This window comes from Orycteropus afer, unplaced genomic scaffold, assembly GCF_000298275.1.
Source record: "Orycteropus afer afer isolate SDZICR_OR568_19922 unplaced genomic scaffold, OryAfe1.0 scaffold00001, whole genome shotgun sequence".
Classification (NCBI taxonomy): domain Eukaryota; kingdom Metazoa; phylum Chordata; class Mammalia; order Tubulidentata; family Orycteropodidae; genus Orycteropus; species Orycteropus afer.
This window is the reverse complement of record NW_006921588.1, coordinates 8,712,977-8,739,583: the sequence shown is the minus strand read 5'-3', so window position 1 is coordinate 8,739,583 and position 26,607 is coordinate 8,712,977. Positions and strand designations below refer to the sequence as shown.

At 36.6% G+C, this 26,607-nt stretch overlaps 1 protein-coding gene across 1 annotated transcript in view; it reads right to left on the bottom strand.

Moving 5' to 3' along the window:
- The window catches only part of CALCRL (calcitonin receptor like receptor), a 57,011-nt gene that overhangs the window by 25,580 nt on the left and 4,824 nt on the right, over window positions 1-26,607 (bottom strand). Inside the window, exons 2-5 of the mRNA XM_007959411.2 lie at window positions 26,392-26,533; window positions 20,170-20,280; window positions 19,953-20,065; window positions 17,379-17,470 (exon numbers count right to left, since the gene is read on the bottom strand). Coding sequence (XP_007957602.1) covers window positions 17,379-17,470; window positions 19,953-20,065; window positions 20,170-20,280; window positions 26,392-26,533 — 458 coding nt within the window. The remainder of the gene's footprint in view (window positions 1-17,378; window positions 17,471-19,952; window positions 20,066-20,169; window positions 20,281-26,391; window positions 26,534-26,607) is intronic.

Here is a 26,607-nt window from a genome sequence, read left to right as displayed (position 1 = left end):
TATATATATAATTTCCTCTTTTAGACACAATGACATATTTTTTGTCAAATGTCATTTTTTTTTTTAAGTTTGGAAATAATATGAAGAAATCCACTTGAAACTGATGGAATATTGGTATCATTTCATTACAGGGACATAAGAGCTTATTTTGAGTGTTTTATAAAATTATCTGATTAATATGGTTAATTTAGATAATCCAACCTACACAACTCAAGCCAAAGACTTCTGCTTTAGAAACCCTGATATCCAGTTTCACTGTCCAAATCCTAATAAGCTGGACCGTTGCCAAATCATTTTACTTTATGTGTGTAAATATGTCCTACTATCTGAAATATTAGCATATTGTTTTAGTTTCTTTCATTTCTGCCTTCAGGCACTTTATAACTTAAACAAATGCAGACAGATGCTATCTGACATATGGTTTCTATCAATGTCTAATGGTAGAAATGGCTCAGATTTTTTTAATGATGCTATTGTTTCCTTCTAAACATGTTCATTAACATGTATAAGTGGATTGGTACAAATAAAATCAATTGGTAAATGAAAACCAAAAACATGTAATTGGCAAACACACTGGTTTGTTTAAATGAATCTTTAAATATTTGAGGTTTCTTTTTTTCTTTCCAAATGTTAACCTGCAACCACTTTTACCAACTCTACATTCTTAAATGTCCATATTTTACTAAAAATATTAAAATTAATTATTTCATAAGCTAAAAGAATGTTTTAAATCTTATAATATCCCTTTCTATCCTAGAATGACCACAGAATAAAACATGTGGTTTGTGGGTCTGGATTATTTCCATTTCATATTCTCTTCATATAATTTTTTACAACACTATTTCAGTATCCAATTTTGATAGAGTTATTGACAAAGTTACCACAAGAGTGTCAAGAAAACCATTGCACTCCATGTGTAAAGTAGCCATGACACTTCAACTCTCATTTGGAATAATAAAAGAGAACTAGCATCAAGTTGGTTAAAAAAAAAAAAAAAAAGGCTCCCATCAAGTCAGCTCTGACTCATGGTGACCTATGTATGTCAGAGTAAAACTGTGCTCTATAGAACTTTCAATCTCTGATTTTTATCAGTAGATCACCAGACCTTTCTTCAGAGTTCTCTGAGTAGACTCGTGCCTCCAACTTTTTGGTTTGTAGCTGAAACATTAACCATTTGTACTATCCAAACACTTCACTAAGTCAGTTACTGTGTTAGCTGCCATTCAATTGGCTGCGACTCATGGCAACCTCATGAACAAGTCTGGACCATTGTGATCCACAGGGTTCTCATTGGCTGAATTTTCAGTACATCTCCAGGCCTTTCTTCCTAATCTTTCTTTTGGTATCTCTTTTACCCTGTCTTTCAGTCTACCTTATTCTGTCAGCTCTTCTGAAACCTCTTCAGTACCATAGCAACAAGCAAACCTCCACTGACAGGTGGTAGTTGCACTCAAGTTGCATTGTCAGGGAATGGAACCTGGGTCTCCTACATGAAAGATAAGAATTCTACCAATGAGACACCACTGTCTCATCATCAAGTTATTAAACCAGTTGCCATGGAGTCAATTCTGACTCATGGTGACTCCATGTGTTTCAGAGTAGAACTGGGTTCTATAGAGGTTTCATGGCTGTGATGTTTTAAAATCAAATTGTCAGGCCTTTCTTCTCAGGTGCCTCTGAGTGAGTTTGAACCTCCAACCTTTTGTTTAGTAGCCCAGCATTTAAATGTTTACACCATCCAGTTACTCCTCAAGTCTGTATAGGGTGGTGATTCAGAGAGGATTTTGGAACCTGACCTGAGCATGAATCCAGGCAAGTTATTTACCGTGTCTAAATCTAGGTCTCCTAGTGCCTAAGGCATTTGAATGCTAACCAGAAGGCTGGCAGTTCAAACCCACCAGTCACTCCTCAGAAGGAATACTGGTCAATCTACTTCTGTAGAGATACTGCCTTGGAAACCCGAGGAGGGGTTACCATGAGTCGGGACAGACTCGACAACAGTGAGTTAGGTTTTTTTTTTTTTTTTTTTTTTTGGTAATTTAAGAATAATGACAAAAAAATAATTCTGACAATGGGCCATGAGAGCACCTGGCTTTAATGTTAAATGAGATCAATCATAGAGAATGCTTAACACAATTCCAAAACCATGGTGAGCACTGATTGTTATTTATTATTATTTTTATTATAGTTAGTTATTATTTTTTAACATAATTACCACATGACTGATTTTAATCAATTTCTCCAATGGTTTTTACCACAAATAACAAAATAGCACTAGAATTCACCTCGGCAATGCAAAACTGCCTCTTTATTTAAAACATATATGTGTTTGAAATAACTCAATGAAACAATAAAGAAATTGTCACATTTTTATTACAAAACACAAGAATTTATCATTATAGGGGAATTTCAATAAGATGAAGGGCAATTGGTCAAGCAACCTAAGTTTTGTTCCTATGGAATCTCATTCTTCCCACCTGTCTTGGTTCTCTAGCACTGCTAAAACAGAAATAACACAAGTGGATGGCTTAACAAACAGGAGTTTATTATCTAGTTTAGGAGACTAAGTGCCAGCTCTAGGGGCTAGGTGAAGGCTTCTCAATCTTGGGTTTCAGCTCTGCCTCCTGTTCCAGGCCCACTAGAGCTGGAGGCTTTTTGTGACTCATGCAGCTGCTGGCTGCTGAGGCTGAAGATCCCAAGACTGGGAAGTAAAATGGCACAATCCCAAAGTGGGCGAGTAACACAACAGACACTGGTTGAAGTCTAGGAACAGTCCCAGATCAGCAGGCAACATGGCAGGCCATTGAGAAGAAGTCTTGGCCAAATGCAGGCTCCATATGTGTCAAAAGCTAGAGACACTTCTCAAAACATCTCATTATATTCTGGAAGCAGGCCACATCCCAAAGGAAACTAATTAGTCGCTCACAGCACATTTCACCATGGAGATGATTTCACCACATTTGATCTCATCTGGGGGATAACTACATCCAGCTGCCCAGCCATTCAAAACTCTGGCCCAGCCAAGTTGACACATACCTTAACTACCACACCGTCTTTGTCTCCAAATTACCACTTTCACTATTATGCTGACCTCTAGCATTATTCTGCTCCATCTTCAAAATTCTATCACCAGCATGGACAAAAACACTGGTCTTTGTTACCGATTGAATTTTGGCATGGGCTGGAAATTTTGAAATTACTTTCCTCTGTAATAATCATGAGCAATGCTAATCATGGAAAGAGAAAATATAAGCAATGTAAAAATGGTCCAGTCTATGAAGTACTGTTTTCTTATTCCAGTTTATATAATTTAATTTCCAAATGCTCAGACCTTTTGCCAAGAAAACACTAGCCATATATCCAAGAGGAAAGTGCCCATTATGTTTGAACACTGTCAAAAATCACAGGCAGAACTTAACAAATATATTAAAAGAATAAGAAGTGTTACTATCTTTTGCTTACTGAAAGTAATCTTGCCAATGTATGACAAAGAATAGATACAACCTCTATTAAGCCTCTTTTGGAGGCTTCTAGTGATCCCTTTAAGGAGCTCTGGTGGCATAGTGCCTAAGGCATTTGACTGCTAACCAGAAGGTTGGTGGTTCAAACCCACGAGCCACTCTGTGGAGGGAAGACTAGACAATCTACTTCTTTAAAGATTTACTGCCTCGGAAACCCAAAGGGGGTCTCTATGAGTCAGAATCGACTTGATGGCAGTGGATTTTTTTGTTTTTTTAGTGATCCCTTTGACAAGATCAGAAAGAGCACCACAGTGTTTTTAGCCAAGATGCTCAATGAAAGTCCCTCTGGGGTAGAGAGGATTGCTCTTGTTTTGTTATGCTTACTCTCTCATGACCCTACTTTCATGCTACTCATTTGAAATAACATATGACTGCCCAAAAATCAAACCCACTGCCCTTGAGTTAATTCTGCCTCATAATGACCCTACTGGGCAGGGTAGAACTGCCCATAGGGTTTCTAAGACTGTGATCTTTAGTGTCACATCTTTCTCCCATGGAGCCACTGGTGGGTTTGAACCCCCAACATTTTGGTTAGCAGATAAGTACTTTTACCACTTCATCACCAGCATAAAGAAATAGCTGTACTCATTTTATGTGGCCAAATGGTCTCTTCCCATTTTAATGGTCCCAGAGTAGAAACTGACTTTCTGAATGCCTGTGATTCTTACAATCAATATTTAAAAAATAACATAAAAACAAACAGAAAAATCTTTAGAGGTAAAATTCATAATAGCAACCATCATTTACTAAGCACTTAGAATATCCCAAACCAAACCAAAACTAACCCAGTGTTATGGAGCCAATTCAGACTCAGCAACCCCCACTGGGTTTCTGAGGTGGCAAATCTTTACAGAAAAAGATTGCCTGTCTTCCCTCCATGGAGCAGCTGGTAGGTTTGAACCACCAACCTTCTGGTTAGCAGTCAAAAGCCTTAGGAACTATGCCACCAGAGCTGCTTTAGAATATCTCAGGCACAGAGATAAGCACTTTACATTCATTATCTCATTTAACAACCCCTTGAAATATCATTAAGGAGCTCTGCTGGTGTAGTGGTTAGGGCATTTGGTTGTGCACCAAAATGTCAGCAGTTTGAAACCACAGGCCACCCCAGGAAAGAAAAAGGAGGCAGTCTGCTTCCATAGAAATTTACAGCCTTGGAAACCCAGTAGTAATCAACTCAATGGCAGTCAATTTGAGGTTTTTTGGTTTGAAGTATCATTATCCTTTAATAAAACTGAGGTAAATTGCTCAAGGTCACAATTCTAGTGAGTAGTATATTGAAATTGAATGGTGAAATTCTTAGGGAAGTAAAAATTGAACAATAAATCTTTTGTCTACTTTAATATTCATTATTTGCTTACAACTCTTTATTGATGCATACTAATGAATTCAGGCACTGTTTGTAGATACTAGGCAACAGCCATGAATAAGAAAGCAAGCCCTTGATTTCAAGCTACTCATGTAACAATGGAAAGCAAGTAGTTAAATAACGTACATTAAATAATGTGATTCCAGATAGTGTTATTTGCTTTTCACAAAATAAAACACAGGTTAAGGGATAGAAAAGTACTGTGGCTAGGGCGAGAGGAATAGTCGGGATAGAACTGAAACAAGAAGATACCCTGAGCGAAAGCCTTGAGCTTTATGTTTTTGAGGAGCAGGAAAGACAGACAATGTGAGCAAAGCATAAAGCAAAAGTCCAGATTGCTTTTTTCCTTTCTATAGATGAAGGAAGTTAAGTTCAAATGGTAAAATTTGCTAAATGAGTTTTTGATTCTTAAACTCATACTCTTTTGCATTACAACTTAATTTTCCATCAGCAAATGTTAACAGTATAATACTCAGCTATTCCTGGTTTCCATTTGTCATAAATAGTAAAAAGATACTAAAGTTTGGAGGTTTTACTTTGACTTTCTCCTCATATATAGTCATATCTGTGGGGATAGTGGAGGAAAATAAACCATGTCTGCAAGAGTGGAAACTAGATTGCAAAATATATTATGTCTTTGGGGAGAAAAAAGTTATGTTATTTCTATTCTCTATTTCAATTTATAAAATTTTAATTCATTTCAATAACTACATAGTTTTTACACCAAGCAATGAATCATTGGTTTTATTAAAAAACATTTATTGTCATACTATTGCCATGAAAATGTAGATCTATTTAGGTAACACTTTTGTTTGAATTTACTTAAGCAAAATAGATGAAATCACCTATAGAGAAGTTGCATGTTTATCAAAAAACAAAAGAAATGGAAATATGTGATCTTTAATATACAATTATACTTTTAAATAATAAATTTATGACTTAAAACAATTCCAAATTATCTAATTCCATTAAAAAAAGAAAGAAAGAAAGAAACACTGCCATTGAGTTGATTCCAACTCATAATGATCCCCATTGGGTTTCTGAAGCAGTAAATCTTTATGGAAGTAGATTGCCCAGTCTTGCTTTCATGGAGTGGCTGGTAGATTTGAACCACCAACCTTCTGGTTATCAGTCAGATTTCATAGGTACTGTGCTACAAAAGCTCCTTTCTAATTTCATTATTTATTTATATTTCCAAACAAGTAATAGCAATTACATTATAAGGAAACTGTTTTTTTTTTTTTTTTTTTTTTTTTTTTTAAGATAAATCAATTACTTGCACTCCTCTGTTCTTATCCACATCTGATACTCTAATGTGGAAATGCAATGCTTTCATTACATAATGATAGTGGGCTTATTTTAAAAGCTTTCCAACCCTGACCTGCATTATTAAATAGGAACATTTTCAGCTCTCACCTTATTTATTGTAAGGTGGATGGCTTTTTCAGTACACTGATTAAAATTCATTTATTTATAAGTAGACTCAGTGAGGATGAATTAAGAAAACATTAAAAATGATACATATACTTTGTTGGTTACCAGGGGAGGTATGGGAACACTATTAGATAGGTAGAAACAAATATTGATTTGGGTGAAGAGAAGGGTAATATACCAAATGTGAGTGATCAATACAGGGCATTGAGGAATAAGAAGACATGGAGAGGTGCATTGGAGGTATAGACAACAAAGGTGAACTCTTTTGCACATGCAGTAGTATGTTGTCAGTGAAGGCAAACATGGCTATATGGGTGTATAGATGGGTGGACAGGCTGAATTATTAAGTATGTCTACGTGAGGAGGAGTGTGGCCAAGACCACATATAGCCTTGGCAGACAAAGTTTTTACAAGCATATTTGTATGTTCTGTAAGAATTCCCAGGTATATAGTAGAGCTAACAAGGAACAAAGTTGTAGTCACTTCTTGGCCACAACCAGCTACCCAGAAGGAGTAAGTAGTTGAACATGTGGGCTCAGGACCATAGTCACAGGGGACATCAGGCTCAATTGGCATAATATACTACACAAAAACATTGTTCCACATCCTACTTTGGCGAGTAGTGACTGGGATCTTAAATGCTTGCAAGCGGCAACCTACATGCAATGATGGGTCTCTCCTTCAGAGCAAAGAAGAATGAAGAAAACCAAAGATTCATGGAAACAATTAGTCCAAGTGACTGTACACCATACGATCCTCAGCCTACATGGCTAAGACCAAAAGAACTAGATGATGCCTGGCTACCACTGTCAACCACTCAGAGGGGAATCTATGTAGGAGATCCTGGATAGAGAAGGTGAACAATATGGAACAAAACTCAAAATAATTAAAAAAAAAAAAAAAAAGGACCAGGTTTGCTGGTCTGATAAAGCCTGATGAAACCACTGAGACTATGGTCCCTAGCTGCCCTTCAGGTCTGGAATTGAACCCAATACCATGGCTTCCAGCCAAACAAGAGACAGGCATATGAGATGAACATTTACATTAGGTAGGTACACTCCTTGGAGAGAACAATCATGGGAGGAAAGAAGGGCTGTGTATCTATAGGAAGCCAGCTCTGGGGGCAGGAGTGCATGGGAGGGAAGGACACAGAGAAGAGGTAACTATGGGTAGGAAGTGGGAAATTGCATTCAATGTCATGAGACAAAGTATATGTGAGCTGCTGTATGGAAAGTGAATTTTCTCTGTAAACTTTCACCCAAATTACAATAAAAAACTATAAAAGAAATAAAAATGATACATATATAACTAAGAAAATACCTAATTTTAAGATAGAGGAAGTAGGATGCACACAACAGAATAGGATATAACTCATGATCACAGTGAATAATGAGCTTACAGTGAATGAAAATTAAGAAAGTAAAGATATTCCTGGGTAGCACTCAACAAAATTAAAAACCCACTGCCGTTGAGTAGATCCTGACTCATGGCGACTGCGTGTATTAGAGTAGACTGCTCCATATGGTTTTCTTGGCTATAATCTTTATGGAAGTAGATTGCCAAGCCTTTTTTTTTTTCATAGCACTGCTGGGTGGGTTCAAACCAGCAACCTTCAGGTTAGTAGTCAAGTACACATAGTTTGTACTACGTAGGGTCCCATGGGTAGCACTAGGAGGTATGTTATTTAGGGCCATCAGAGGATTACATTTCTGAACTTGGTCTTTGTGAAACCACAGACAGTGCACATTTGCCAGGCTTTCAGCGAACTCCTTCCTCATCAAGAGTTTTGATTTGGCAAACAGGTACATCATGGTATGATTTGTAGAGCAAGATTCTTTGCTCTATGTATTTTATCTTAGGACTTAATTACCTAGTTAGCTTCTCCATTGTGTTTAGAAATAGTTTAAAGATTGAATCATGCACAATTCTCAGGAAAAAGAATGATAGCTTAAAGAAGAACACTATGCTTGTTTTAATTCAAGAGAAATATGAAGAAGAAATGGGAAAGAAGATAGAAAGTTCATAGTATTGGTTAAATGTAGTCAGACATGATCTAAACAAAACAGTTAGGATTTGGATCAGATATCCTGAAAAGCAGAAGTACAAGCATGTAAGGGTTATTTGAGTAAGTTAAAAGGACCTCTGGTGGTGCAGTGGATAAGGCATTTGGCAGCTAATCAGAAGCTCAGTGCTTCAAACCCATCAGCTGCTCTGCAGAAGGAAGATAAGACAATCTCCTTCTGCAAAGATTTACAGCCTTGGGAACCCAATGTGGGTCACTATGAGTCGGAATTGACTCAATGGAGTGTGTTTGGTTTTTTGATTTAGTAAGTTAAGTTGAGAAAGCATTAACCTACTAACTGCATAAAGGTTTTTGCTGGATTTTATTTGGGCCCTTATGGAAACTATCTAGAAATTATATCATTTGTCTATATAGTTCTAAATATGCAAGTTGGCTTTATAATTGTTTGGACTCTGAGAAGTCAGCAAAATAAAGACGTACCTCAAAAAAATGAACTCCCCCCACCAAACAAATCAGATGTATATACCCTCTTTCACATGCAGGAAGATGGAGCTTTTTGTCTTGGTTGAAAGTAAGCATGAGGCTTTGCTATGCTCTCAAAGAGCTCCCAATTAAAATGTAATTTATAACTAATTCTAGTAAAGCTTATTTATTTATTTTTTTATCTGAAGTGTTCTGCTTTGCTTTTCCAAGGATCGTTATGAGTAAATGTCACTGCCTCTCAGGGCTTGGCTTACGTCTCTCTCTCTCCTTTTTCTTTTTCCTCTCCTTTTATCTCCTGCTCAGACTCTTTTTTTTAATTGGCTCTAATATAAAACTGAAGTCTATCTGGTAAATAGTATTTCATGTTCTCTGTTTCTAATTTAAAGCACGGATAAGTAGTAGACTTTTCTTTTCTCTCTCTAAATAAAAAATAACAAACAGTACCCTAAATCAACTTTTTGTGTGGTTCTTGGTTTTTATTATGGTGGGTCAGTGACCCTCATTTACAAAGAAGAGAAAAAAAAAGTTTCTTGTACTAAAGACAAAGCAAAAATTACCACAGAATGAGGAACTGGGTAAAGGAGCAGAAAAGCGATGTTGATAGACTGTTTATACACAATGCTTTTATGTGAACATTAGCTACTCTAGGAACTGTTTCCAGGTTAGTTGCAAAAAAGCTAATTTTTGTAGTCATTAAGCATACAAACATCTTTTATTAACCACTCAGTTTCTCCTAAAGTGAATCTGGTCGTTTTTACATCTAACAGCAATCTCCCAACTTGTTTTACATGGACGTCCTACTGCTTAGAAGTGTCAGAAGTTCAGAAGTCTTAGGGAGCATTAGTCCAATGCCATCCTTTCCCTTGCTGATGGACACAAGGAAGGCCAGACAAACTCAAGGGACTCACTCACAGTCATGGATAAGCCATAAGAAAGTCAGCCCTAGAGAAAGTTGCCAAACCAGTTCATGTCTTCATTCCACACACAAAAAAAATTAAGTGCCTACTGTGTGCAACGTCCCATGTTAAGCTCTGGAATATATAAAGAAATATAGCAGGGATGATTCATGCTCTCATGGAGCTAATTTGCAATGTTCTTTCCATTACCACTAATGATGTTTCCTATTTTAGTAGATATAGTGAAGTGTGTTAAAGTCAAAGACAACAAAATCTTTAATGTAGACTCCAGTACTTAATAAGCATAAAAAAAGGTTTAGTGCTTTTACTGATGACCTTAGTAATAAGCTATTTTTAAGTTATTACTACATGTTATATTATGAATTTGGTTACTTACTACATGTTATATTATGAATTTGGTTGGGACAAGGTGAACATTTACATGAGGTAGGTATACTCCTTGGAGTGATCAAACTTGGGGGAATAGAAGGGCAGTATTTGCACAGGAAGATAGCTCAGGGGGCAGTAGTGCAAAAGAAAGGACACAGGGAAGAGGTAACTAAAGGGTGGAAGTGGGAAGAGAGCTGTTACACTGTGGAGAATTGCAGTCAATGTCATGAAACAAAATGTGTATGAAATGCTGTCTGGAAAATGAATTTGTTCTCTAAACTTTCACCCAAATCACAATAAAAATTAAAAAAAGAACTTGGTTTGGGGGAGGGGAGGGAAAATTACTGACTAGTTGAGATATGTGGTGATTTGCATGAAAAGAGAGGCAATATAACAAAAGTGTGTGACGTGCACAATAACAATAGGGAAAAGGAGGACACAGAGAGATTCACAAAATATATCAACAGAGACAAACTATCACAATACTGCACTGTAATTAATAACAAAAGGCAGACAGGGAGGAAGATCAGGTGATCGTAAGGAGAACGGGAATATACCCATGTCCATAGATAAGTTTCACTGATGATATCCCTACATGCATATTTGTATGTACTATAAAATATCTATGAGAACTAACAGGGGACAAAGTTGGGGTAACTTCTTAGCTACAACAAAACACCTTGGGGGAGTGAGGCACCAGGCCTGAGGGCGCCGGATTACACATCGTGTTAGGGAACATCAAACTTAATTGGCACAACACAGTACACAAAAACACTGTTTATTCTACATCTCACTTTGGTGAGTAGGGACTGGGGTCTTAAAAGCTTACCTTCTGAGATGGAACTATTGTTCTCTCCTCATAGGGAGCAAAGAAGAGTGAAGAAAATCAAAGATATATGGAAATAATTAGTCAAAGGGACTAATAGACCATGGGAACCTCAGCCTACACAACCTTGAGACCAGAAGAACCAGATGGTACTTGGCTACCAATGCCAACCACTTGGAAATGAATCATAATTGGAGATCCTGGATAAAGTTTGAAGAAAAATGTGGAACAAATTTCAAAAACATAAAAATGACCAGAATTACTGGTCAGATGGTGGAACCCCCAAGACTATGGCCCTAGGTTACCTTTTGGGCCTAGAATTGGGCTTACTCCTGTGGGTTAGCCAAACACTAGAAAGGCCTATAAGCTGAACACCTGTCTCAGGTAGATACACCCCTTAGAAAAGTCAACTGTGAGAGATTGGAATAGCAGCATATCTATAGGGGGATGCTAGATAGACAGGAATGCACAGGTAAGAAGGACACAGGGGAGGGGTAACCAAGGAAGGAAGTGGAGGAGAGCTGGTCCATTGTGGTGACTGTAATCAGAGCAGTGAAATAAAATGTGTATGAATGTGTTGAGTGTAAAACAAATCTACTTTGTGCATTTGTACCCAAATCACACACACACAAAGAATTTGGTTATACAAATTTATGTTCAATGTTTCCTTATTTATGACAATTTGATAACAAATGTGGTACATCTAAGGCTAGAAATTGTTCTTTTTAATTTTGTTTTATAGAGCCTGTTGGTATAATATGTCTATATAAATTAAATATTTATGTTAAAAGCTTTTAATGGCTGGATTAAAAAGAATAACAGCAATGCCAAAAATAGACAATATTTACTGGACCAGACACTCAAGTTAGCAATGCATATGCATTATCTTAGCTCTCACAACAAATCTATAATGCAGATAGTAATGTTGTCTGCAATGTAAAGATGTGAAATTGAGGGTTAGAGAAGTGAAAGTACATAGCAGCCAAATATCTTACCCACAAAGTCACCAGAGCTCCTTTACAATAAATGTCTAAATACATACATAACTGAGTTGTTGTTGTTGTTGTTGTTGTTGTTATGTGCCGTCGAGTCGGCCCCGACTCATAGCGACCCCTCCTTGGGTTTCCGAGGCAGTATCACTACGGAAGTAGGATTGCCCAACCTTCCTTCCGAGGAGTGGCTGGTGGGTTTGAACCGCCAGCCTTCTGGTTAGCAGGCAAGTGTCTTAGCCACTATGCTACCAGAGCTCCTACTGAGTATACACGTTTTAGTTACTGTTGGCATTGTTGTCAAATTATATATGTCATATTCTTCAGAAAAAATATTCATTTTTTTCTAGTATATTTCTTATGGCATCATTTACTTTGGTCATGGTGTGCTCATTACACATACATTCCGTGCTACTTTTCCCATCACCAAAAATAACACAATCTAGAGAGTGAATCTCCCTCTCCCTTCTGTGTATCCTTGGTAACCACCAATGACCCCTGGTCTCTCTCCATATATATATCTATACTTTTCTTTCTTTAAAGTTAGGATCATACAATATTGAATAGTCATTTTTTTAATTAAAACATATATAAATACAGATCTAAGATTATTGAATCAAATTTTATTTCACTTCATAGTTGGCAATAAGTATAGTTTTTTAAGATTGTTTTCAGCTTACATAAAACTTTCACAAGTCCTAACATCACTGATGTTGAAATTATGTATATATATTTTAAAAAATAGCTTGCTCAGTCTTATCTTCTTTACTAAATTATTGCTTCAGTTGTAGACTATTAGGCTTAGAGGGATCATTAGAGATCATCAGGTCCAATTATTAACTCAGTACAGGAAGCCTCCTCTTCAACATTCCTAAACTAACAGTTTAATGTCTGATCTCTGTCTGAAAGCCTTCAGTAACAGGAAATGCACTGGTCAATTGGTGATTCATGCCATTTTTGTTGCATCATTAAAGTTGTTTTTTTTTTTTTTAATTACTCCAAATATTTTTTATCTCTATGTTATTTACAGGAGCTCTGGAAGTGTAGTCCTAAGGCATTTGACTGCTAACCAGAAGGCTGTTAGTTCATCCTTGGAAGGATGGTTGGGCAATCTACTTCTGTAGTGATACTGCCTCAGAAACCCAAGGAGGGGTCACTATGAGTTGGATCCAACTCAAAGGCAGTGACGTTTTTTTTTGGTTTTATGTTATTTACACTTAGTCTTTTCTCCAATAACAGTAATCTGGATTTTAAGTCATCTAGAGTGCCTCAGAGTTTTCTTTTTGGCCTAACATTATAGGTACCTTTATTCACTAACCATTTTACAGTACTGTTTTTAGTTTCTTTGCTATATCTATCTTGAAATGCTAATTCTTATGACACCCGTTTTCCTCTTACAGAGTCACCCTGTATGGACAGAGTGAATGAGCAGTCTGCTTAGTGATCTGGACCTGGACACTATAAATGTATTGGTATAGTTTGGTTTGCAGCATTCTTTTCATCTGCAGCCATATGTTTGCCTCATTAGTTTACAGTGAGCTTTTGTTCCATTGAATCTTAGGCTCTTCCACACAAAGCTTTGCTAATTTTGCATTTTATTTTGTGAATTGGTACAGGACTTTATTTATATATTGGCTAAATTCAAGCTAGTTTGGGGGCAGAGAGCTTGGAATTCTAGAAGACTGTTATTCCCTTTCTGACTATTGGTTTTGGCATAACACAATTACATAATACATAATATACATTTTGCCATCATGCCTTTCAGAAATTTAATGAGCTAGGACATTTTGTCTTATTGCATGTAAAATAAAGAGGTTCTTCTTCTTTTTTAAAGGGCAGTGTCTTGGCTGTGTTAGTCTTAAATCTGCAGAGATGCCAGTCCTCCAAATGGTAATTAAAAATTTACCATATGTACAATGCAATTTGTTGAGTTTCAGAGGTACTGTAATTAGGAATTCAGATTTAACTGAGGAAATGATGCTAAAGATTATATCTTAGAGATGAGTTATTTCACTAGACTAAGGGGGGCGGGTAAAGACAACAGGCAGAGGAAACAATATTCAATTTTAGTGTATGTAAATGATTTTCATACTAAATGAATTATAATAAGCCAGTTTACCAGTACTCATGGTGACCCCATGTGTGTCAGAATGGAAAAGCACTCTTTAAGGTTCTCACTGGCTAATTTTTTCCAAGTATCTTGCCAAGCCATTCTTCTCAGGTTCATTGGGTGGGTTTAAACCTGCAACCTATCAATTAGCAGCTATGTTAACCATTTGAACAGATGAGTTACAATAAAGCAAAAACTCACTGCCGATAAGTTGATTTTGACTCATAGCAACTCCCATTATATTTCCAAAGCTATAAATCTTTACAGAAAAAAAAAAAAAAAAAAACTACGTCATCTTTCTTCTCCAGAGCAGCTGGCCACTGACCTTTGGTTAGCAGTCAAATGCCTTAACCACTACACTACCAGAACAACTTGTAAAGTAAAGGATGGCAAAATAAGATCTATATTTTATCTATCTTTGAAAATATTATTTTGCCTGCATTGTGGACAATTGAATGAAGAGAAGTGAAGGTGGATTTACTGAAATAGAAATCGAGATAGAACAAGGCTGGTGGTGGTATTTAAGCAGAGATGAAGAGAAGTAGAAAGATTGGAGGGATTACAGGAGATAAAATCCATAAGGTATGTGGTCAGGGTGTTATGGAGGAAAAGGAGAGAAAGGTGCCACAGATTACTCCTAACTTCTGGCTAATACAACTGGATTGCTGTGGGTTATTCACTAGGATGGGTCTCTCTTAAAGAAACTCAGTTTTGGTTAGGAAAGGATAGATATGAATTTTCTATTGAGCACGTTGATTTTGACATACTTTCAAGATGATGAATTTAAAAAGCCATACAGAGATCTAAAGCCTTTAACCAAGTTATACCCAAACTCTGGGAAAGACTAAACCAACAGTGAAAAAACATGGGGAGGGATTGTGACTGTCATACCCTGCTGGTGGGACTGTAAAATGATACAACCACTCTGAAAAGCAGTATGGAAATTTCTTAAAAAGTAGGAATTTGAAATACCATTTGATCCAGCAATCCCATTACTAGGTATATATCCTAAAGAAGTGAGCCAGGACAAGAACAAATATATGTTTATCACAACACTATTCACAATAGCAAAGAGATAAAAACGATCTAAGTTGCTATTCACAGAAGAATGGATAACCAAACTATGGTACATAGACACAGTGGAATACTATGCAACACCAAAGGATAACGTAGAATCTGCAAAACACTGCATAACATGGATAAACTTGGAGGATATTATGCTGAGTGAAATAAGTCAACTACAGAAGGACAAATATTGTATTAGTTCACTATTGTAAAATGTCAAGGAAAGGTTTATATATGGAAGGAAGATTTCTTTGTTGGTTATCAGGGATGGGAGGGAAGGAGAGGGTACTTGGCTAGATAGGTAGAAACAGGTATTGATTGGGGTGAAGGGAAGGGTAATGTACCAAATGTGAGTGATCAGCACAGTAGTACTGAGGAAGAGCAAGACATAGAGAGGTACACAAGAGATATAGGCAACAGCAATGAACACTTTTGAATGTACAGTACTGTGTTGTCAGTGATGGCAAGCATTGATTTACAGCTGGATAAATGGGTGAACAGGCTGTGATCAGATATATCTAGCCAGGGGGGAGTGTGACCATGACCATGTATAGGCTTAGCATTTATCACAATTATAGCTTTTTGTTTTTTAAGTAAAATATTGTAATTTTATTTTTTTCCCTGAGGATAAAAATATTTAAAACTTGGATTTTTTTCCTCAGGAGATTTGGTAAAACAGTGTTCAAATGACTCTCATGATTTGTACTTTATACCTGTAAGGTAGCAGCTGAACTACTTTCTCCTTTGTCATAATTGTCTTTATCATAAAGAAAAATCAAAGCTAATATTAGTTGCATTTAAATTAATCTGTGTGTGTGTATTAATGTGTAATTTCCATTAACTAAAAATACGAGTCCTTCAGTAATTCATAGATTTTGAAGAAAATTAATTGCAATATTTTTATGCCTTTTATGGACTCTGAGCTATAAACTAGTGCTCCAGATAAATATGTGCCTAATGTCCAACTGTCTGATAATTTCTGGATTTGGATAACTCTGATATGCTACTCGTACACATGGTTCTGCAGCTGCTCATATTCCAGGGTGATCAATGACTATAACGATGATGACAATGATGATATTGATGCTGATGGTGATGATGATGGTGATAATGATGGTGGTGATGATGTAATAAAATATAACTATGTACTATAAGCACATTGCATTCCATAACTAATGGTAGTGATTAAAATTTTGAAAATCATGTTAAGGCAGTAGATAACATAATACATACTTTGAAACTGACTTTGCTGTAAATTTAAAAATCACTTGTTGATTGGTTAAATGAAGAAATTGGAGCTGGCTTCCAAATGGGAAAGAAAAAAAAAGAGCAGTATATTTCAAGTAAAATTAGAAAGTATAATTTAACCTTATCAATAATGACTCCCAAAACTGGAAAGAAACCCTACCAGATTATTTCAAGCTATATTTTCTATAATGTATTTTGAATTTTGAATTTTCTTATGAAATTCTGGTTCCTATAATTGCCATGAACAACTATTAGTAAAATTGACCAAGAAGTTGACATTTTAACTGAGAAAGCTTATTATAGTTGACAGAAGGATCCCTGGTGGTGCAACAGTTAAGTGGTTGGCTAATTACTAAATAGGTGGCAATTTGAACCTACCGAGCTCTTCTATGGGAGAAAGACCTGATTATCTGCTCCCATAAAGATTACAGCTTAGACAATGCTATGGGGCAGTTCTACTCTGTTACATGGGGTCAGTATGAGTCAGAAATCAACTTGACATCTAACAGCAACAACATACTACTTGAGGGAGACCCTGAGTAGCACAAATAGATAGTTGAAAGGTTGGTGATGGAACGCACCAAGAAGCACCTCTGAAGACAGGCCTGCTGATCTGCTCCTAGAGGTCACAGCTTTGGAAACTCTATGGAACAGGTCTACTCTGAACACATGGAGTCATCATGAGTCAGAATAGAATCAACGGGAATTAACAACAGCATAATAGTTGATGGTTTCCAAGGCAAAGACATAGAAGTTTAAATATTGGTATTGGTCCCTTTATTACATGACTTCATTCTTATTTGTCTACTAATCTTATAATATTAGACTTAACTATTTCATCAACCTCCTCTCCACATGTTTACAAAGCCAAGAAAAGTTTCATTTAGTTTAAACCTTCAGTTCATTTTAAGTATTTTAAATCATCTATATTTTATATATTTTAGTAGCACATGATATAAACATGCTCATGACATCTTACAAAGACCATTTGTAAAATTTAAAAATATTTTAAATACATACTTACTTGAAGTAAAAGAATATGCCAAGTGAGATAAGTAGTGATGCAATAGATAATCCATGTCCAATTATTGTCAGGTAAAACAAATTCATTGCAGTCTATAATTTATACAAATAAAATTTGTAAGAATAAAAATTAAAGCTCATTTCAATACTGTAAGTACCTATAATCCTATTTGTATAGAAGCTAAAATTCAAATAAATATAATAAATTTTTAAAAACATGGTAAATGATAATAACCTTGCAATGACTGTCTTACAAACCAATAAGTACTGGAATACATCAGGAATAAAGACTATCTATGGAAACTTACAATGTAGTTCTTATCTATGGAAACTTATCTGTGGAAACTTACCATGTAGTTCCTCAAACTTTATAAAATTCTATGCCCTTTTCTATTTATGGAACTAGGAGTCATGTATTAAATGCATCAAATAATCATTTCACTGAGCTATACTTGAGCCCATCATTGTAGTAACTGTGTCAATCCATCTTGTTGAGGGCCATCCCCTTTTTTGCTGACCCTCCAGTTTACCAAGTATGATATCTTTCTCCAGGGAATGGTCCCTTCTGACAACACGACCAAAGTAGGTGACGAAGTCTGTCCATTCTCACTTCCAAGGAGTATTCTGGTTGCACTTCTTCCAAATTCCAGGACAGATTTGTTAGGTCTTCTGGCAGTCCATGGTATTTTCAGTATTCTCCAACACCACAAATTGAAAGTATCAACGCTTCTTTATTCACTGTCCAGTTTTCACATGCATATGAAATGACTGAAAATACCACGGCTTGGGTTAAGCACATCTTAGTCTTCAAAGTGACAACTTTGTTCTTTAACACTTTAAAGAGGTCTTTTGCAGCAGATTTGCTCAGTGCAAAAAAAACATCTGATTTCTTGACTGCTGCTTCCATTGGCATTGATTGTGGACCCAAGTAATATGAAATCTTTGACAAGTTCAAGCTTTTCCCCATTTATTGTGATGCTGCTTATTGGTCCAGTTGTGGAGCTTTTCATTTTCTTTATGGTGAGATGTAAGCCATACTGAAGACTATAGTCTTTAATCTTCATCAGTAAGTGCTTCAAGTCATCTTCACTTTCAGCAAGCAAAGTTGTGTCATTTGCATATCACAGGTTGTTCATGAGTCTTCCTCCAAACCTAATGCCATCCTCTTCAGATAGACCAACTTTTTGGATTATTTATTCAGAATGTAGACTGAATAAGTATGGTGAAAAGATACAACCCTGACTCACTTCTGTCTGGATTTTAAACCATGCAATATCCCCTTGTTCTGTTTGAACAACAGCTTCCTGGTCTATGTACAGGTTCCTCATGAGTACAATGAAGTGTTTTGGAATTCCCATTCTTCTCAATGTTACTCATAACTTTTTATGATCCACACAATCAAATGCTTTTGCATGGTCAATAAAACACAAGTAAACATCCTTCTGGTATTCTTTGCTCTCAGCCAAGATCCATCTGACATCAGTATCTCTTGTTCTACATCCTCATCTGAATCCAGCTTGCACTTCTGGAAGTTCTCTTTCAATCTACTGCTGCAAACATTTTTTTAATTATCTTCAGCAAGATTTTACTTGCATGTGATATTAATGATGTTGTTGTTGTTGTTATTGGCCGTCGAGTCGGCCCCGACTCATAGCGACCCCTCCTTGGGTTTCTGAGGCAGTATCACTACGGAAGTAGGATTGCCCAACCTTCCTTCCGAGGAGTGGCTGGTGGGTTTGAACCGCCAGCCTTCTGGTTAGCAGTCAAGTGCCTTAGGCACTATGCTACCAGAGCTCCCGATATTAATGATATTGTTTGATAATTTCCACATTCTGTGGGATCATTTCTTATTCTTTGGCATGGGTACAAATATGGATCTCTTTAAGTCAGTTCTATTTTGCCTAGAATCTTTCAACATTGAAACTCAAGGCTTCAATTTTTCTTCATTTGTTTCAGCTTGAGAAATGCTGAGTGTCTTCTTCTCTTTTGATTTTCGAAGTCCAGGTCTTTGCACATTTCATTCTAATAATTTACTTTGTCTTCTTGAGCTACTTTTTGAAATCTGTTCACCTCTTTTATCTTGTCATTTCTTCCATTTGCTTTAGCTACTGCCCATTCAAGAACAGGTTTCAGAGTCTCATCTGATATCCATCTTGGTCTTTTCGTCATAAACAGATAATATTATTTAAATCCATTTTGGTTAATCTTGTGTACTTGAGGAAAACTCCCTGAAGATAATTCTAGAAATTCAACTCAAAAATAAAAGTTGCTTTTTCTTTTCTTATACTTTCAGAGTTTATTCTCTTTATAAAATTTGATACCCCAATACTGAAACATTGACTTGTAAATACACTATTACTTAACAGACTAGCTTCCTCCATGTAATGACAGACTCAATAATAATGCTTCCAACATGTTTTTTTTGTTTTTTTTTTTTAATTGTCATTCTCAAATTATACTGTGGAAAGTATTTACAATGGAATGGAACACTGGCTAAATTTTTTCCAATACTATATTGCATAAATAACTTTTAAATTGATAAAAACAAAATTTTCCATCCACAATTATTACATACCTTCACTTTCTCATGAGTGTTAAGATTACACTGGGTGTAATCTGTCCAAGTTCTGTTGCTTGCTGGGTGTCTAAACCAGTTTCCATCTGGGTCACAAATCTTTGTAACTTTTTCTTTATTTTAAAATTAAAAAGGAAAAAGGGAAACAATAACTTAATTAAATTGGGGTTTATTAAATAGATGTCACTGAGTTTTGTATGCAAATTTTTGCTTTCACCTGAAGGATCAAAGTCCTGAAAGTAATCAGGACAGTGCTGCATTGATTCCGTTCCAGCAGCAACATCATTCCAGCACAGCCATCCATCCCAGGTTCTGTTGCAATAAAGGCCTTCAAGGAGAAAATGAAATTAGGAAGACTAAGTAACTCCCTCAAGGTTACACATGAAGACAAAAATCTTAATGGTGGTTTCATGCTGACACGTAATAAAGACATCATCTAGAATATATAACAGTTAACCTGAATTTTCACCCAATAATTATTAAAATAAGGATTCCTGGTGATGCAATGGTTAAAGAGCTCAGCTACCAACTGAAAGTTCAGCTGTTTGAATATACCAACAACTTTCATAGATAAAAATGTAGCAGTCAGCTTCCATAAAGCTTACAACCCTGGAAAACTTATAAGGCAGTTCTGCTCTATCTTATAAGGTTTCTGTAAGTGAAAATCAACTCTGTGACAATGAGTTTCATTCTGATTTTTTAATTATTAAAATAAGGAGCCCTAGCAGCACAGTGGTTAAGCACTGCTAACTGAAAGGTCAATGATTTGAATCCACCAGCAGCTCTGAGTTAGAAAAGACCTGCTTCCATAAAGATTGTACCTCGTGAAACTCTACAGCACAGTTCTACTTTGTCCTACGGGATTACTATGAGTTGGAATTAACTTGATGACACACAACAATAATAATTATTAAAATGATTTCTAACAAATTTTGAAATATCTGAAAAAAGTAATACAAAAGCTAAAAAAAAATACTCATAAGGATTCCAGTTTTCAAGGACACAATATATTGCTGGTAAATATAGATACCTTGAGATGTCATAATTAATTGCAATTCTGAGATGATAACAAACATCTCAGAATTTTAGTGCAACAAACTGTTGCTCATTCACAAAACAAATATTAAATGATCTACTAGTCTTTTAATATTAAATGATATAGTAGTCTGTGTCTATTAATTGCTTATCAGAAATTTTCGATCAGAACTTGAAATATTTTGACACGCACTAATTTAATTTTACAAACTTAAAAATATATTTCTTAATATGTCAAATGTAAATAAGAACTAAACTCATGAAAATGACATCCAAATGTGAAGGAAAATTTGTATAAATGAATATATATATATTTATAAAAATAGGAATTACTGTTGGCCATTATTCCTACAGAAGTGGAATAGACTTTACATATCATCCAAAAGCAGAATGTCCGTATGTGACTAATCAAATCAATTGATAAGTCAGTTACAGTTTTGTGGATGTTTTACTAAGCTTCCTAGCTCCTGGAATTTATTGACAATGAGTCCAGGCCTATATGGATGCTGCCTGAGAAATCCTAGAAAATCTTTAAACAAAATAGTGTGTTGTTGTTGTCATTATGTGTCATCAGATCCACTCTTATTCATAGCCACCTTATATGACAGAGTAGAACAACCCCATGGGGTTTCCTAGGCTGTAATCTTTACTGGGGTAGATTGCCAGGTCTTTTGTCCCACAGAACTAATGGTGGGTTTGAACCTCTGGCCTTTTGGTTAGTAGCTAAACACTTAACTGTTGTACCACCTAGGTTCAAATTTACCTCAACACTTGTGTGTGGAACCACTGAAAATGGAGATAGTTTATGACAAGTATAAGTTTTCCCATGGCCTTACAACAAAATATTTGACTCATTTCATTCGTTAGGTTATCTGATGGGATATGATCATCTCAATGGCAATAATTTTATCTAAAATACTGATAGTCTTTGGCTTTTATAATCCTGTTGTTGTTGTTGTTATGTGCCGTCGAGTTGGACCCGACTCATAGCGACCCCTCCTTGGGTTGCTGAGGCAGTTATCACTACAGAGGTAGATTGCCCAACCTTTCTTCTGAGGAGTGGCTGGTGGGTTTGAACCGCCAGCCTTCTGGTTAGCAGTCAAGTGCCTTAGGCACTATGCTACCAGAGCTCCTTTTATAATCCTAGAATCACACATTTTGTACAAAACTAGATGATTGATCATACCTTAAATTTGTACTGTTTCTAAGTCAATTATTGGTTAATGATTTTTCAGTTCATTCACTATCAGTGTAAAAAACACTATAGAAGTTTTCTCCCGCAATATTTTATTTTTCTACCTTATTTTACAGGAGCTCTGGTAGCATAGTGGCTCAGGCACTTACTGCTAACCAGAAGGCTGGCGGTTCAAACCCGCCAGCCACTCCTCGGAAGGAAGATGGGGCAATCTACTTCCGCAGTGATACTGCCTAGGAAACCCACGGAGGGGTCGCTATGAGTCGGGGGCCGACTCGACGGCACACAACAACAACCACCACCTTATTTTACAGTCTTGGAATTGAGTCAGGAAATATCGTATGGTAGGTAATTGATTCTATCTAATTTAGCTTTAACTGAAATTCAATGTAATGATTTGTTCAGTAAATTAAGCTTTTGTTGAGTCACTATAGTGATTAATTAACCATAGTGATTCATTAATATTCCATTAAAAATATTTCTGGGGTCAAATGGATTTGAGAAAAACTAAGTTAAAATAAAAATAGTTTTTATTGCAGATTTGCTGAAGTATTATAAATTATAAAATGGATTATGAAACGTGGAGAGAAATATTTATTATGCAGTGATCTTAAAATTATTTGACAATGGAATTATTTTATTATCAAACCCTTATCTACATACACTTATTGTTCAACAATTTAACTTGCAACTCACTTTTAACTGTATCTAAATGATTTGGCAGGTATTAATTCAATAGTTCTAAACTAATGGAAGATTTAAATGAAGTCATGTGAGAAATATGATTCAGTAATACAGAATTTATACAAAAGTATTTTAATTACTTGGTAATACAATTTGTGTTGAACTAGCGTCACATAATCTTTCATTGTCTGAAATATATTTAAAATATTTTTAACTAGATAAATGTTTTACATGGAAAATATTTGGGCAAGTACAACACTTAGATAGCTTTTCAAAGATGAATTAATTATATTATTCAGTTAAATATAGATTTCGTTAATTGACCAATGTGGAAAAAAAGATTTCCTCTTTCTTTCAAAAAGGAATTGTTTTGACTATTACAAATACTAACAATAATCTACTTTTAACATTGTGTTTAAATAACAAATATTGTATATTGCACTATCATTTAAAAATATATTAGATGTTTCAAAAAATTTTTTTCCAAAATTTAAAAGACTTTATTTCATTTGAGAGTTGTCTTTAAAAATAAAAATATCTAGGCTTTACATTTTGTTTTGTTTCCTTGTGAGATTTACACTTCATATTTTGAAGGTATTTGTCATACCTTCAAAATATGCTAGGTAAAATACAGTGTCAATTTTTTATTGTTTATTTGTTTGCTTTTTGTTAAAGCTGGCCACTCTACTTGTGTTACTCACTTTTGTATCTGGCACTTAGTAGGTCCTCAAATATTATAAGACAATGAAAGGATGTCTTAACAGAAACATAAGCACTTAGACTTCATTACACAGAGTATGTGTTATTAAAAATTACATACTTGTGCCATTTGTCATATCATTTTATTATGCAAGTTTCAGAAGGCAGCTTGTGAAAAAATAAATTCAAATTATATAAACTTCCTGTCAACCACTGATGTGATTGAAGATACATACTTTTTGGTGTTTTAAATACAATGGTTATATGATAAAAAAGAATGTCACTAAAAGACACACTGTTGTACATATTTTACTATTTATCAGAATTTGTTAAAAGAGAGTTCTGGTTACTTAGTGCCACTCTGACAGGAATGTAACAGAAATGGGATGGCTTGAACAAACAGGAATTTATTCTCTTACAGTTTAGGAGGCTAGAAGTCCGAATTCAAAGTGCTAGGCTCTAGGGACTGTGTGAAAGCCCCTCAACCTTGGGCTTCAGCTCTGCCTCTTGCTCTTGGCCCACTGAAGCTGGAGGCTTTTCTTCACTCAGGCAGCTACTGGCTGCTGGGGCTAACAAGCCCAAGGTCAACAAATAAAATGGCACAGTCCTGATGTTACTAAACCACACGGCAGGCCATTAATTCAAGTCCATTGAAAGTCCCAAGGTCAGCAAAGCATGGCAGACTGCTGAACAACAACAAGGCTACATGCAGGGTTCAAGTGTGCCATAAGCTGGAGACCATTCCCAAAGCTACTTCTTATATACAGGAAGCAGACCGCATACCCAAACCAGCTACTCAGCTGCTCCAATAGATTCCACCATGGAGCTACTATTACTGATCTCACTATGGGAAATAACTACATTCAGCTGCCCACCCACTCAGTCAGGCCCAGCCAAGCTGACACAAACTTAACCACCACAATTCCACCCCTTGACAACTTGGCACCTGTATAGATCTTCAATGGGTGGTATCTGTACAGATCTTTTCACTGGGTGACTCCAGTCCCCTAGTTCCTGAGTGGCGATCTCACCCCATTGGCCTAGCAGGCCCCGTTCCTCTCCCCCATTGGGCATGGCAGCCCTGCCCCCTCTCGGGCAGTGGCTTGACTCCATCTCATTAGCTCACATGAACAATCAGCTCCACATGCCAGAACCAAGCTGATGAAAGTCTAGCTCTTTGAAACCTAGGGGGGCTGTAGTGGTTCCACCCCCAAAGGCCATGGTCCTACCTTTGAGGCTGAGGCAGTTCTGCTTCCCATTTCCTTGGTCTCTCTGCTTCTGCCAATTAATGCCTGAGGGAAAACCACCCTTCCAGGAACCTTCCTGTCCAAAGGACACTCAGCTTTCTTGCTCCATGGGGTATCTAACCTACTGCTCCATTTCATGCCGATTTCTTTTACCAATTAATGCCAGAAGGCAACCCACTCTGCCAGGAGGCCTCCTACCCAATGGCATCCAGCTTTATCCTCAGTGAGCTGGTAAGGATGTTGCTGTTTAATGCCAGTTTCTGGGCTCTGATGCTGTTATCTCTCATGCTGGTTTCTCTGCTGGTATCTCTCTGCCAGTCTCTTGGCCCTGATGCTGCTATCTCTCATGCCACACACCAGGGCCTCTCTGCCAGGGTCTTGGGTCAAGGACGCACTCCACTCCTGTTTCCATATTTTAGGTATCTGTCAGAGTGGCACCATACTCTCTTGATACCATATTCTGTTCTGGTTACCCAGGACCACTCTGACAGATATATACCACAAATGTAATGACCTTAACAAACAAGAGTTTATTCTCTTACAGTTTTGGAAGCTAGAAGTCTGAGTTCAAAGTACCAGGCTCTAGGGGCTGTGTGAAAGCCCCTTGACCTTGGGCTTCAGCTCTGCCTCTTGCTCCTGGCCCACTGAAGCTAGAGGCAACTCTTCACTCAAGCAGCTACTGTTTGCTGGGGCTAACAAGCCCAAAGTCGACAAATAAAATGGCACAGTCCTGATGTTACCAAACCACACGGCAGGTCATTAATTCAAGTCCATTGAAAGTCCCAAGGTCAGCAGAGCATGGCAGGCTGCTGAACCAGGATACAGCTACATGCAGGGTTCAAGTGTGCCATAAGCTGGAGACCATTCCCAAAGCTGCTTCTTATATACAAGAAGCGGGAGTACTGGTAGCATAGTGCCTAAGGCACTTGACTGTTAACCAGAAGGCTGGCGGTTCAAACCCACTAGCCACTCCTCAGAAGGAAGAAGGGGCAATCTACTTCCATAGTGATACTATGGAACAACATATACAGGAAGCAGACCACATACCCAAAGCAGCTACTCAGCTGCTTCAATAGATTCCACAATGGAGTTAATTACCAATCTCACCATGGGGGATAACTATATTTAGCTGCCCAGCCACTCAACAAGGCCCAGCCAAGTTGACACACAAACACAACCACCACAAAGAGCCAGAATAAATAATACATTTTATTAAATGTTCTTCATAAATTAATAATTAATACTTCACTCATGCCAGGAAAACTAGCATTTAATCTATATTTAATCACGTTGTTGTTGTCATTATGTGCCATCGAGTTGGACCTGACTCATAGCAATCCCTCCTTGGGTTTCCGAGGTGATATTACTATGGAAGTGGATTGCCCAATCTTCCTTCCGAGGAGTGGCTGATGGATTTGAACTGCCAGCCTTCTGGATAGCAGTCAAGTGCCTTAGGCACTACTCTACCAGAGCTCCAATAATTAATCAGAGATTTTAAAAACCCATAATAGTATAATGTTATAATTTTATTTTTAAAATATATGACAAATGTATTTAAAAATTGAAAAGTCACATTTACCTTCTGTTTGTTGAATAGGATCTTGCATAATTTTTTGGTAACATTCATATTGAGCTGTCATGATTTTATTTTTAGTAACACCCAACTGAATTAAGGTCTCTTGGTTCATATCAGTCTCTTCTGATTCTGCTATGACAGGAATCTAAGGGATCCAAAGACAAAGGGAAACTTCAGAATTGTGAAAATGTGTTTTTTTTTTTTTTATTATTATTTATT